At 46.0% G+C, this 14913-nt stretch overlaps 1 protein-coding gene across 1 annotated transcript in view; it reads right to left on the reverse strand.

Moving 5' to 3' along the window:
- Window positions 1–4715: 4715 nt before the first annotated feature.
- LRRC1 (leucine rich repeat containing 1) overlaps window positions 4716–14913 on the reverse strand; it is a 128263-nt gene continuing 118065 nt past the window's right edge. The window contains exons 12-14 of the mRNA XM_047794641.1: window positions 9754–9926; window positions 8537–8673; window positions 4716–6263 (exon numbers count right to left, since the gene is read on the reverse strand). Coding sequence (XP_047650597.1) covers window positions 6105–6263; window positions 8537–8673; window positions 9754–9926 — 469 coding nt within the window. The 3' untranslated portion in view covers window positions 4716–6104. The remainder of the gene's footprint in view (window positions 6264–8536; window positions 8674–9753; window positions 9927–14913) is intronic.

Genomic DNA, 14913 nt, shown 5'->3' on the forward strand with positions numbered 1-14913 from the left:
TGTTGTTGTTGCTATTTCTTGGGCCGCTCCCGCGGCATATGGAGGTTCCCAGGCTAGGGGTTGAATCGGAGCTGTAGCCACTGGCCTACGCCAGAGCCACAGCAACTCGGGATCCGAGCCGCGTCTGCAACCTACACCACAGCTCACGGCAACGCTGGATCGTTAACCCACTGAGCAAGAGCAGGGACCGAACCCGCAACCTCATGGTTCCTAGTCGGATTCGTTAACCACTGCGCCACGACGGGAACTCCAGTGGTGCAGAATTTCTACGCTCAGTTCTATGCCAGTCTTTGTCCATAACCAAGGCCTAAATGATCCCAATAAATTAATACAGAACGGTCACCTCTGCAATAAATACAACTCTAAATGTTGTATTTAGAGTTGTATTTGGAGACAGCTTCACAGTCGCTTGGCTCAGGGAGAGGAGCAAAGCAAAGGAGTCATGGAGCTCAGACTCTAGTCAACGGACATGTGCCTCAAATTCCAACATTGTCATTTACTCTTTGATCTCGGAAAAGTCATTAAAACTATGTGAATCTTGTGGGGAGAGACCAAGAAGATGGAATGGAAAGACACGGTGCTCACCTCTTCCCACAGATCTATCAAAACGATCTGACTCTTAATTCTCTGCTTTGCAAAATGGAACCACCACCGCCTACCCCATGAGTTGTTCTGGAAAACCGACCGACCGTGTGCTCAGTTAGCTGGGGCGTGGCATGTAGTTAGAGCTCAGTCAACAGCACCCATCCTAACCACATTTCATGACACCAAGGGGCAGCTCATCACTGGCTTAGCAGTTAGGGCTGGTGCCTCACAAAGCCTTTGGAGGATCAACCCAATCAGAGTCTCACCCAGTCCGAGACCAAGGACCCAGGGAATGCCCATTTCTATAGCTCAGAACCACGCTGTCCTTCTGCCAACTGTGAGACACCGATCTCGTTTCCAGCCCTCCCCACAGCCTGCTGAACGAAGGCAACCGGATCAGGTTCTTCTGGTCGGTCTCTGCTTCCCGCCAGCTGTCTGCTGTCTTTTAAAGAAGAAAACACCCCAGATGGGTGTGCACCACACACTCGCCAGGTCACATTGATTTAGCTTATCCAGTAGGTTTTTCCCTACTGATGATCCACATCTTAAGCCCACTTACCCCTCCTGATCAGAAAAGCCTGAGCGGTCTCCCTTTTTAGAGAGAACAGACAAACACAGCAAGAGTTGAAAGGAGGGGGTGTATGAAAATCAAAGGTGCGATGAAGTACAGATCAGACAGTAAAGGCTAGAACATTGAGGGCTTGGCAGAGAGGGGACATCGTGTGGCAAGCCAGAGACCCTTTTCTCAATTAGGTGTTTGATGGTTTCTTGATAGATATTAGCTTTCCCTGGAGGGGAAACCATGACTACTGCTAGCTCACCTGAGCCTTAAGTGAGCTGACCTGACAAATCAAAATCTCCCTTGCCCATTACATAATTCACAGGGCTCTAGAGAATACCATAGGACAGTGTTTGGGTAAAAGTCTCTCCACCAGAGAAATAATATATGTCCTCATTCCTGGAGACCATCACCCTGGCGGTTACATATGGTTGGTTCCCATGGTAGGACATGCAGAGCTGCTGACAACACTATTGTAATAACAGCAGCAAGTCAATGGACAGATGAAGAAATCAAGAAGATATGGTACATAAACACAATGGAATACTACTCAGCCATAAAAAAGAATGCGATAATACCACTTGCAGCAACATGGATGGTCCTGAAGTGTATCATACTGAGTGAAGTAAGTCAAAGACGGGTATCATATAGTAATGCAGAATCTTAAAAATGATACGAATGAACTTATTTACAAAACAGAAATAGACTCACAGACATAGAAAACAAACTTACAGTTACCAAAGGGGGAAGGAAAAGGAATAAATTAGGAGCTTGGGATTAAAGACACTACTATAGAAAAAAAAGATATGAAACAACAAGGACCTGCTGTAGAGCACAGGGAATTCTACTCAGTATCTTGTAAAATGGCTTAGCATTAGTCTTGTGTTGATAATAGTTGGCAATGGGTGATGGGTATATGGGAGTCCACTACACAATTCTACTTTTGCATGTTTTTGATTATCCATATTTTAAAGTTTGGATTTTTTTTTTTAGCGTCTCTTTGGAAAGTTGGCTGAAGTCAACACTCAATGCTGAAGGGAGATTTCAACACTCATGGAGCCGCAGCATCCCTGCTCGCCTCCCATTGACCAGCAGCTCCAGGGTTGTTCCTGATTAGACGGTGTTTGTGCAGCCAGCATGTCCCGCATGCCCATCTAGGGGCGTCGGTCATTTTACAAGGTTAGAACTGGCTGCTCAGAGTACCTTTCTGGCAAGATGGAATCTTCCCCAGCCTCCACCCCATCCATTAAGCAGCCCTCGCGGGCAGGTGTGGTCGATTTCACAAGAGAGGGGAGGATGGCGGGTGCGAACCATTCTACCTGAATTTCTTTCCCTCGTGATCTCTCCCTGGGAAGTTTTTAGGTAGAAAGATGGGATTGGTCAGGACTATTCCTCGAAACTTTGCAGAAACAAAAACAAAAACAAAACGGACAAACAAGGAGTTCCCGTCATGGCACAGTGGAAACGGATCTAAGAACCATGAGGTTGTGAGTTTGATTCCTGGCCTCACTCAGTGGGTTAAGGATCCGGCATTGCCGTGAGCTGTGGTGTAGGTCACGGACACGGCTCGGCTCGGATCCTGCGTTGCTGTGGCTGTGACATAGGCCGGCAGCTGTAGCTCTGATTGGACCCCTAGCCTGCGGACCTCCATGTGCTGCAGGTGCGGCCCTAGAAAAGCGAAAACAAACAGAAAACCCAGCACATCCAGGCAAACAAGCAGTTCTAGTTTTCTTAGCTGCCCCTCTTTTCATCATCAGTGATTTCATGATTTCATCCCCTCTTTAAAAGCTGAGTATTTCATCTGCGAATTAGGTGTAATTTCCTTGCTCAAAAAGAGGAACAGGGGGCTACAAAAAAAAGTGGGTGAAGGGGTCATATTACTCTTTCCTGCTTCTACCTGTCACTCCCCCAAGACAGGCCTTACAGAATACTCCTCCCTTTGGTAAAGGAAGGGCCAGAAAGGGGGCTGACGGAGCCTACAACAGGGTCTCCTGGGAAAAGGTCGGGAAGATTCTGCATTGGTCTCACAAGGGAAAGACTTGCTTTCACTTAATTAAATTTTTTTTTCTTTTTTTGTCCTTTTAGAGCCACAACCTCGGCACATGGAGGTTCCCAGGCTAGGGGTCCAATCAGAGCTGTAGCCACCGGCCTACACCACAGCCACAGCCATGCCAGATCCTTAACTCACTGAGCCAGGCCAGGGATAGAACCCATAACCTCATGGTTCCTAGTCAGATTTGTTTCCACTGCGCCACCATGGGAACTCCCTTTTTTTTTTTTTTTTTTCCACTTAATCAGATTTTCTTGACAATGACAAGAAACCTTGCTCCCTCCTCTGAGGACACCCCTTTCCTTTTCTCTATTTTAAGGTTTTGACATCCTCTGTTTTGCTTTATAAAGATGATGCCACTAACTCATGCATGGACAGAGAAGCAGATTGGTTTTCTTTCACGAGAAATCTTGACCTCGAAGAACAGAAAGAATTTCACTGGTGGTTTTTGTCTGTTTGTTTTCATATAAAGCCTACCCTTTACTACCCAGTTCATCATGGCTTCGGTGGAAGAGAGGTGGACAGAACAGCGTGTGTTTGCACTTTTCTAGGAACTTCTATGCACCTAATTATTTGTTTCCTCTTCCTGGAAAGAGGCTGGCATGTTTTTGAGTGGGGTCTGACTGGTGCTGCTTCCATCATGAGGCCTATGCCTGTCCCAGCATCCGGAGGGTAAGAGCATTGCAGTGTCATCCAGAATAAATGACTAAGAGGAAAGTGACTTTTCCTGCTCGAGGAAAGGAAGGCAAACTAACCCCAAGACCGAAGACAAAAAAGCCAAAAACCCTGAACCCCAGGTGAATGTGAAGCAGAGGAGAGACCAAAAGAAGCAAAGAATTAGGTCCGTAGAATTTCCTGGAAAAATTCCTCTATTCCACCAAAGCCATGGAGAACTGAGTAGTAACGGGTGAGCTTTATATGAAGACAGACAAACCAGTGGGGAAGTTCTGTCTGCTCCTCGGGGTCAAGAAAATGCTCCTTAAGAAAAGCCAGTCTGCTTCTCTATCAGCCCGTGAGTCTGTGGTGTCACCTTTACAAAGGCCACAGCCTTAAAATGGAGAAAAGGAAAGACGTGCCCAGCAAGGAAGGAAGAGAGGACAGACTGCGCAGCCGAAAGCCCCTTACCTGCCATCTGCTTTCAACCCAACAGTCCCTGAAACATCAACACACATGCAAATGACCAAAAAAGCAAAGTGGACTCGGTCAGCAAATGAAGTCAGTAAGTAAATGCTCAGTAAGTGAAGAAGGTGAGCTATGGGGTTGGTTGGTGGGAAGCACGTTTCTAAGGAGTCCCCACTGGCCAGACAGGCCCGACCCAAGGAGAGGAGCCAGGCTCGATGGTGATTGTGAGAGAGGCCCTGAGCAGAAGGAAGAACCCGAAATCCGGTCCAATAGGAGGTTAACACAAAACTGACCCGTGGTTTAGGTATTTCAGGAAAGCGAGTGTGTTGCTGAAGAACTTGTCTGCCTGCTTTCTACTGAACACACGAGGTGATAAGTAACGTTCAAAAGCTGTACGGCTCATGTCCAGGCTGACTTTATTTCACGGAAAGAATAACACACCAACACGGACAACGTGATTTTCCTAAACGCCACACAGGAACAGGCGCTTTTCATTTTTTCATTCCTCTTTTATCACAACATACAAAACAAAACAAAAGAAATCAACAGAAACACACCCAAACATACCCCCACGCCCCTTAAATTAGGAGACGTTTAAAACGGGACACGACATTTCATTACACTTGGATCCCAACTCTTATTTACAAATTAAATTGCACTTATAAAGAGAGAGACATTTCTAGCAGGGTTGTAGGTTATTCTGCTTTATTGTGGTTTTGTATCTCCATATAAAACTTGTAAAGCTGTCTTCAGTAAAAATCATACTTTCGCCGTACATAATTTATTTACCCACTGCATTTCTGAGCCCATTTTCTCTTTTTGTGCTTTTCTGCTCGGTTTTATTTTACAAATGGCACAGACCTTCCGAGTACATACAATCAGACACAGCACTCATCATGAGAGACTCATTCATGAAAAGTCAGAGTGTAAGAAACGAGATGGTAGCAGTCTAATCCTTTGGTTCATCTTAAAAAAAAAAAAATCAACTGATCTAATTTACAAAGGGATGGTAACTCTTCTTTTTGGTTAAAAACAAATCCACCTGGGAGATCACTGATTCAAACACTGCATTAAAAATACCACATTCAGTGTCCCATCTCACTGCTCAAAGATGCCACTGTGACAACTGGTTCGACGTGACACAGGATACGGTAAGGCACAAGTGGATGGTACAAATAAAAACAAATACTTTAGGACTGTCAGGTGTTGGTTTTTCCCGCACAAATACTAAAACGTGTACCGTTTCCAAGATAAAATAACAAAAAGAAATACATTGTTTCTTGTTACGAAAGACCTATACAAAATTTTTAAATGTACACCATCTGAGCTGCCAAAAAAGGGTTTAAAAAATTATCAGTTTTTTTTTTTTTTCTCATGCATAAACCTCTCTCTCATCAGTAGGTCCAAGAGAATTCGGGTTCACAATGTCCCAGCACTTTCTGGGAGGGAGGCGGATGAAAATTCCCCTTCCTGCTCTCCCTGACCCCAACATAAGACAGAAAACAATGGTCAGATGTTTTCAGTAGTGTATTCTATTCAGGACAAACAACCGGAACTTAGGAAAGAGAACACAAAGACATCAGGCTGGAGACCACCGGCGCAGGACTGGCTGTCGGATTAGAGTAAGGCACTTCTTCCGGGGCTGTGGGGGGAGCAGCACCCCCACCTGCGGGCGGGGGCGGGGTCCGGTGGAGACAGACCTGCAGGGGGCGCTCCGCCGAGGGGGAGCGCGGGCCGGCCGGTCTCCGCAGCAGGGATGACGTGCGAGGTAAGACGTGGAGGTGTCGTCTACACCGACGTGGTCACTCGGTCCATGGCGTGGTTGACCTCGTTCTTGTTGGAATCCAGTCCTCTAGCAGCGTTTCTGTCGTTGCGTAGGTTCTCCACCGTCTTCTTCATGTGCTTGAGCTCCCCGGGGTGCGGCGTGGCCCGCCTCAGGAGGGTTCTCTGAAAACAAAGAGCGGGGTGAGTGTCTGGGTTTTTACTCCATCACACGCTGAGAGGCGCAGCTTCCTGGGGCCAGCGTCCCATCAGAGGCCTCCCCTTCCCAGAGGTCACGGGCAGGGCGGGCGGAAAGTGTCTCTGCGGCTGCAGGCGTCCATCAACTGCTCCCTAGTGGTGCAGGGAAGATGAACAGGTTACCTATGACTTATCTAGTCCCGGTGGGAGGGCTCCTCTTACAATAAAAGACTTTGTGGAGTTCCCCTCGTGGCTCAGTGGTTAACGGATCCGACTAGGAACCATGAGGTTGCGGGTTCGGTCCCTGGCCTTGCTCAGTGGGTTAAGGATCCTGTGTTGCTGTGAGCTGTGGTGAAGGTTGCAGATGTGGCTTGGATCCCGCGTTGCTGTGGCTCTGGCATAGGCCAATGGCTGCAGCTCTGATTGGACCCCTAGCAAAGAATACTTTGTAAACTACGAGATGAATATAAAAACAAAGTTCCATGAACAGTAAGGAAAAAAAAAAAAAAGAGACTTGCAGGATATAACTGGGGGAAGGGGGGTGGAGGGAGAAAAAGGGAAAGGGGTAGGACATTCCAAAATTAAAATTCCTAGAATTTTCTCCCCTTTTCTAAAGGGCTTCTGGCTTCGTTCAACCCATGAGGTACAGGAGGTGAAGGAAAAGGGAAGTATTTCTTACTTTCTGGTCTTCTTTTCTCATTTTGCTTCTGCACTTTATTTATATGACTTACTGAGGAAAGTTCACAGTCTTCTAAAAAGACCGCAGGGCTGGAAGTGAAGTGATAGGATATGGGCGATATTTGAAAAACTATACTACTTCACATATTATATGTTCTTTCGCTCCTAAAACAGCGTTTACATCTTTTAAAGAGCCAGTCAGTCCTACAGCAGGGTAACAAAGCAGGAGCAGTAAGAAGGCAACAAGGAACTGGTGAAACAGTCATGCTTAGGGGGGTCATGCAGTAAACAGTAAAGAGTCATTCACGTTGGAGTCATTTTGTCACGGCTGATTCCTACTTTGCACTTTCTGCCTGTAAATGAATAAAGTCCCATTTGATGGGACAGCTGGAATAACAAAGACTCCAGGCAGTAATTTGAAAACCACCCTTTGTCTTGGGGGCGGCAAGTACTCCCTCTAAGTTCTGCTTATGAAAATCTCAATTAGTGCAAGGAGTTGAAGAAGCCAAAGTCAATTTGTAGAGACTCCAAGAGTTGTCCCTGGCTCCCGGAGACGCCGGGTGGCTGAGACACGGTGCCAAGGGGGGATGAAAGTAGGGCTGAGAGGCTCTTTCAAACCTATTCCTGATTGCTGAATGAAAACTCGCCCACTAAGATCACAAGCTCTCTGCCCGATGGCAAAGGCTCCTGGTTGCCAGCAGGACAGCAGGCAAGCTAAGTCACATGGTAAAACATGGAGGAGTCCACAGGTACAGCTCTAAAGGGAGGTGGAGGGCAGGGAGAGATTTTGTTCACCCGGAACAATAAAAATTCCCAACCAATTTTAAGAAAGCAGTGAGGGCAGGAGGAAAAATCATCACACATTTTAAAAAAGAAAGAAACACCTACAAACTATTCAAATAAAAACACAAAAGCTAGGAGTTCCCACTGTGATGCAGTGGGTTAAAAATCCAACTGCAGCAGCTCAGGTTGCTGCATGGGTACGGGTTTGATTCCCTGGCCCAATGCAGTGGGTTAAAGGATTTGGTGTTGCCGCAGCTAAGATTCAACTCCTGGCCTGGGGAACTTCCCTATACCACAGGTGTGACCTTCGACAAACAAACAAACAGGAGTTCCCATTGTGGTTCAGCGGGTTACAAACCTGACCAGTGTCCATGAGGATGTGGGTTCAATCCCTGGCCTCGCTCAGTGGGCTAAGGATCTGGCATTGCTGTGAGCTGTGGTGTGGATTTTCAGATGTAGCTGGATCCTGTATTGCCATGGCTGTGGCACAGGCAGGCAGCTGCAACTCTAATTTGACCCCTAGCCTGGGAACTTCCATATGCCACAGGTGCAGCCCTGAAAAGCAAAACAAAAACAGAATAAACAAAAACCACAGAAGTCCTATTTGCCTTACATACATCTGCTGAATTAGGACCTAAAAATACTTGGTTTTCCCTTCTAAAAAAAAAAAAAATGCCAAAGGCAAAATAAATAAAAGACCATTTGAAAATACAAGAGCTCTTTATCAGGTGCCACTCTCAATCTTGGAAGGCTTTCAAATTCTGGACTTCTGTGGGAGCCAAGAAGCCTGAATGCCATACCGTTTCATTGTCGTCCTCGTCCTTTTCGTCTTCCAGAAATCGGATTGCGCTGACTCTGTTTACTGCACGCTCATTCCAGGCCTCATCGGACACCTCGTTCACCAAACTCTCCAGGGCACCACAGCGAGGCAGGTTCTCTGTCAGACAAAGACCACATTAGTGGGGAACCCAGCTTCCTGTGACCAGCAAGGCTTCCCTTTCTTTTCGAGGATGTATGATCCTATCTGAGATCCTAAGATATCTGCCAAATCAGTGCTTACTACTTCATTGCAGAATGTCATTGTAATTTACAGAGTTCTTCTTCATGAGTCTTTCTTACACACTCACGTCCATAACGTGCTTTTTTTTTTTTTTTTTTTTGGTCTTTTTGCCATTTCTTGGGCCGTTCCCGAGGCATATGGAGGTTCCCAGGCTAGGGGTCCAATCGGAGCTGTAGCCGCCGGCCTACACCACAGCCACAGCAACCAACACAGCTCACGGCAACGCCGGATCCCCAACCCACCGAGCAAGGCCAGGGATCGAACCCGCAACCTCATGGTTCCTAGTCGGATTCGTTAACCACTGAGCCACGACGGGAACTTCCATAACGTCCTCTTGACGATGATGTGGCCTCACAGGTTGGATCTAGTACTTTCCTAAGGAACACAATCTACCACACTCTTCTCTTGGGGTTTTAAATCCTCCTCTAACAAGGCCGGGACCGCCAGGGTGGCTCCGTTCATCCAGAGCCCTCTAGCTTTTCCTGTCAAAACCAGCTCTCAGCAAAGGATTTATGACAGCCGTGTGATACGAGTGCAAGTGCCTTCTTAAACCGCACATAATTTACAAAACAAAGGTACAATCACTCAAAACAACTCCCAGGCTTGAAAGCAGTTTGCTGGAGATGTTCACTACTAATCCTCCAAACCGCCCATTTGGATTTTAAGGGGCTGATGTCTCTTAGGAGAGTGTATTTGTAGTTTCAGCCTCAGCTATAATTCAGACCCCAGAGGCCGTTTAAGGAATTTCAGATGTGATACATAGGTAGCGGCAGTACGTTATCTGCAAAGGCGCAGGAGAACCTTCCAGAAAAGACCCATGATGACCTCACACCGGAGGGGCTGGCTCTGCAGGCAGCGGAGACAAAATGCAGTCACGTGTGGGAGTGAGAGGTCTTACGGAGGGGCATTAGCAGCTACGAACTCTTGTGGCCCAGTGAACCTGGGGCTCAAAGTCACCTTGGCAAGCAGGTTCAGAAGGCAGCTGAGGAAGTAAGACACACGTGAGAATCTTCTCCCCGGTGGCGTGGTCTGTGTCCGTCTGGAATGTGAGCAGGGGCTGGGACTGGTTGTCCGATAACCACAGAGCCTTCAGCTTCAAGGTGGTCAGAGATAAAGGCAGGTGCAGCAGCCTGGTTTACGACAAAAAGAGCTATCAGGATCTCCAAATTTGTAAGTAAATCAATACTTGCTCAAAACAGGGGGAAAAAATTAAAAACAGCTTCCTGGGATTGGGTTCAATGTGTGAACAGATGCTATGTTGATAATAAGATACTTGATTTAGTCTTTGCAGCAGACGCTTCCTTGCATCTCTGCGCTCCCTTTCCCGCTTTCACGTCCCTTGTTATCGCCTCCAGGCCGAGGGGCAGAAGATGAGGAAGTTACAGCAGCCGCTATTTACTCTGATGCTAGGAAATTTCCATTTAAAGAGGAAGGGGAAAAAACCCAGTGGAATTGTGGAAGGAGCCAAAAGCCAGAGTCATGGCAATGGCCTCACCAAGAGGGCTGGTGTGAGGCCACGGAGTTACTTGTTCCCAGTAACACCTGGCAAATCAGGACAAGAAGAAGGCAATGCGTGAGGTGCTGCAGACTTTAACCTGCAGTTAAAGATTGAAAATTTTTTTCATGGGGCTTCACTTGTTCTCTCCAGGGAGATTATTTTAGGTTTTCCATTTTAAACTTTTAAGTTTCTAAAAGCTCCCACTTTTCAGACACCTACGTGATAATTAATTTCCACATCGGATTGCTTCAGTTTCAAAGGAGATTGTATATGTTAAAGCACTTTAAAATTTATAATGTGATACCTAAAGATGAGTTTTATATTTATGTTTGTACAAATATTTGACCAGTTAAACCTATGTAGTAAAGACCATCACAGGAAATCACATGTACTTGGTACTTGGCAAAGATTACTTTTGAGCAGAGGCTCTCAACGGGGCAGGGTGGTGGTGGGGGGGTTGCCCCTCAGGGACATCTGGCAGTGTCTATACACATTTGGGGGGTGCTACTGACATCTAGTGGGCCAGGGCCAGGGATGTAGCTAAATATCTTAGAATGCATAGGACAGACCCATAGCAAAGAACTATCCAGCCCCAAACTGAACGGGGCCAAGGATGAAACTCCAGCTGCTGGAGTAAAAACCTCATGCCGTACCCAAGTCTACTAATTCATTCTGAAAACACCCAAAGCTCTGCAGATATCAGGAATCTAAAGCTAATGAACTAAAGGTTATACTTGATAAAGTATTTTCACTGGAAGGATGGCTCCGTGGATTAAGTGATGGATCTACCTTAGAAATGACTTCATGAGATAGGTAATAATAAGCTAATCACATTCTGTTACCTACAATTCAAGGCTCATTAAGAGAAATCTCTGGCTCATTAGTTTGATGAGAAGTTACATCACAGCATGTATTCCGGGGTTCCTTCTTCTATGAAGTGGTGCAGTTATTGCCAGCTAACACATGTAGGAGAGCTGCCTGTTTGTTTCACCGATGGATGCATATGCTGTCTTATCTGACGTGTGCACCATTTTGAATTGACAGGCTTGTGGGAAATGAACTAGCACTCTATGAAGAGCAGTTGTTCTCCAATATTACAAAACTAATCCAAGTAGAACATAAGCACGAACTAGCTAAGGTCCTTAAACACATGCAGCTAAAAACGATCAAAAAATGTGGAGAGAGTACTGATAAAAAATGCATTAACAAACTTTTTACGAAAACAATACATTTCGCAAAAGCTTTCCCATGTGCTAGTTGTGGAGATGAGCAAATATTTTCTTTCCCTAACAGTTAGTCCAGCAAAGGCTGATCCATCCCACACGTGCGCAGTGGGTGCAGTGTTGAGTAAATACCGGAACCGTATCCAGATGGGAGCTGGGTCTTCAAGTCGGTGTATCCGGGAGACCTGCCTGTGTTAAAGATCCTTAAAAAGACTCTACATGTTGTGCACGCCAATATTTCACTGACAGGCAAATTGGGTGGGAGACATTTGTCTTTAAATCCCAGAATCCACCCAGTGCAGGGACATGCATATACAATGAGGATGCCTGGGCGGGGGTCGGGGGGGACAGCGACTCACAGACCCACCTCCCCTTATTCTGAGTTTTGGTTCTTTGAGGGAGATAGAAAATAAAATCTCTCTCTCTTTTTTTTTTTTTTTTTTTTGCTATTTCTTGGGCCGCTCCCGCGTCATATGGAGGTTCCCAGGCTAGGGGTCGAATCGGAGCTGTAGCCACCGGCCTAAGCCAGAGTCACAGCAACACGGGATCTGAGCCACATCTGCAACCTACACCACAGCTCACGGCAACGCTGGATCATTAACCCGCTGAGCAAGGGCAGGGACCAAACCCGCAACCTCATGGTTCCTAGTCGGATTCCTTAACCACTGTGCCATGACGGGAACTCCGAAAATAAAATCTCTTATGTTCAAACAAATGATCTCTCCTTCTGCCCAAAGGCTGTCACACACAGACTTGAATGCAAGGAAGTTTAAGACGGGAGGTGAGTATTTGCCAGAGACTGTGAAGGCGATTTTTATCTTTTGTCTTTTTAAGGCCACACCGAGGCATATGGAGGTTCCCAGGGTAGGGGTCGAATAGGAGTTGTAGCTGCTGGTCTATACCACAGCCACAGCCACAGCCACAGCAATGGGGGATCCGAGCTGCGCCTGTGACCTACACCACAGCTCATGGAGCGCCGGATCCTTAACCCACTGAGTGAGGCCAGGGATTGTACCCACGTCCTCATGGATATTAGTCGGGTTTGTTAACCACTGAGCTACGACGGCAACTCCTGGATTTTTAAAAAGAATATCCTAGTACACTGAGAGAGCTTAGAGTACCTCAAACCTTTTTGCATTTTATTGGACAAGAGGATAACTCTGAAAGTCTGTTCCTATTTCTTTCTTAAAAAGGTGTTAAGCTCGCTTCCTCCAGAATGTTTAAAGTTCCAAGGTCTTGGGCAAGAATTCTGTAGTCAGCATCTCTACCTTTCAAGAGCATAAGGAAAAAAACAGATCAAGCTCCGAAAGCTGGCACAACACACAGATACTAAACCATGGTCATTGTGCCTTCTTAGACTAATAACTGGCTTCCCAGCTAAATGCTAAAGCAAAGGTATAAATAAAAGGCTACAGAGAGCATCGATAACAAATGACAGCTTCTAGGGATGACAAATCAGATAATAAAAGCTAAAATAAATTACTAGACTCCACAACAACAGGTCTTAAAACCACATTCGACCAAGCCATGTGAGACAGATGTGGTTGATGTCTAGAACCCCGGTTTTCCTGCAGAGCCAGTGTGCCAGTCTGGACGCGGCTGCTGCCACCCAAGCACACACCATACACGAGCTTGTTCACACGTGTCTTGTGGCCAAGGTGTTCCCAGGGGTGTCAAAGAGAAAACACGTCCCTGCTCCCTGCCCAGTCTGCAAACAGAGACTCTGTGGGCTGGGCCGACCCTCTCGCTGACTCACTGTGGCCTGGGGGGAAAAGACACACACGCTTCTCTGTTTCTCTCTGGTGAAACATCCCAGCTACAAGCCAGAAAACAGATTTTAAATACATACGTATATAAATACACACACACACACACACACACACACACAAAACCATACACCCACACTCGCTGCTTTCCAACAGTTAATAAAACATTTTTGGTTTATTCTGGTACCTTCTGTACACTACAGAATCACCACAAGAAACCACAGCCCCATTTGGACACATCTCCCTGGTCCATTTAGGGCCACATTCCCCCCGAAATAAAAAGCCCGTGGTTACTATTTACATCAACAGTCCAAGGACTAAAGCAGATGAACAACCAAACTGTGAGCGTTCTCGTTTCCAGTCACATCAGGGACAGACCCAGCCCGAGGTGACCGTCCCCACTTCTACCGACTACAGCAAGTGCTCTAGCAAATTTATCTTGCAGCTGGGCCTACAGATGAATGTAATGCTGACTGAACCTGGGGCTGAAGGCTTCTTACAGTTGAATGTTTCCTCTGCGTCCTGACCTCCCGCTAGACTTTTCAGGTTTTAAGCGAAGTTTCCAAAAATGTTTAAAGATACAATGGATGGACCTAGAGATTCTCATACTGAGTGAAGTCAGAAAGAGAAAGACAAATGCCATATGATATCACTTATATGTGGAATCTAAAATACAACACAAATCGACACATCTACAAAACAGAAACAGACTCACAGACAATAGGGAGCAGACTTGTGGTTACCAAGGGTGGAGGAGGAGGAGGGAAGGCTTGGGAGTTTGGGATTAGCAGCTGCAAACTATTACGTATAGGAGAGAAAAACAATAAGGTCCTGCTGTACAGCACAGGGAACTATATTCACTATCCTGTGATAAACCATAATGGAAAATATGAAAATGAATATATATATATATATATCTGAGTCACTTTGCTATATAGCAGAACACTGAATGCAACTATACTTCAATAAGTATTCTAAAAGTTTAAAGATATATATATATATATAATATCTAGATATATATTTATAAAGGGACCAAGTCACTGAAAAAAATGTACACAATGCCAAAATATCTAAAGTGAAAGCTCCCTGCAATCTCAAGTTTCTACTTCTTCACTAGAGGAACTACTGTTAATACTCTGGTGTTCTCAAGAAGTGAGATTTTTTAAAAACAAAGACATCAAGAGGTAAGATTTTTTAAAAACAAAGACAAGGAGGAGAGCACCACGTACACTTGTTTTCTTCATGGGCATCGTGGGTCCCAATGCAGAGAAATAAAGAGCTCATTCTTTAGCTGCTCGGTATTCCGCGGTATGGCTCTACTGCTGTGATGTGTTTTGTCTTTTAATAATTTTTTTCCAGCTTGATTGAGATGTAATTGACATATGCCGTTGTGTAAGTTTGAGGCAGACAATGTGATGATTTGATGCCCTTCTAGACACAGTCGGCTCTTTGCGTCTGAGGACGCGGATACCGAAGGCCAACTCTACCACAGAGTCTTCTATGTGACACTGGAGCGTCTGCCCACTTGGGTGCCCTCGGGGGTCCTGGAACCAATCCCCCACAGATATGGAGGGACGACTGTACTGTGAAGTGATTACCTCAGTAGGCTCAGGTAGTTTCTCCATCACCT

The sequence above is a fragment of the Phacochoerus africanus genome, chromosome 9 (assembly GCF_016906955.1).
Source record: "Phacochoerus africanus isolate WHEZ1 chromosome 9, ROS_Pafr_v1, whole genome shotgun sequence".
NCBI lineage: Eukaryota > Metazoa > Chordata > Mammalia > Artiodactyla > Suidae > Phacochoerus > Phacochoerus africanus.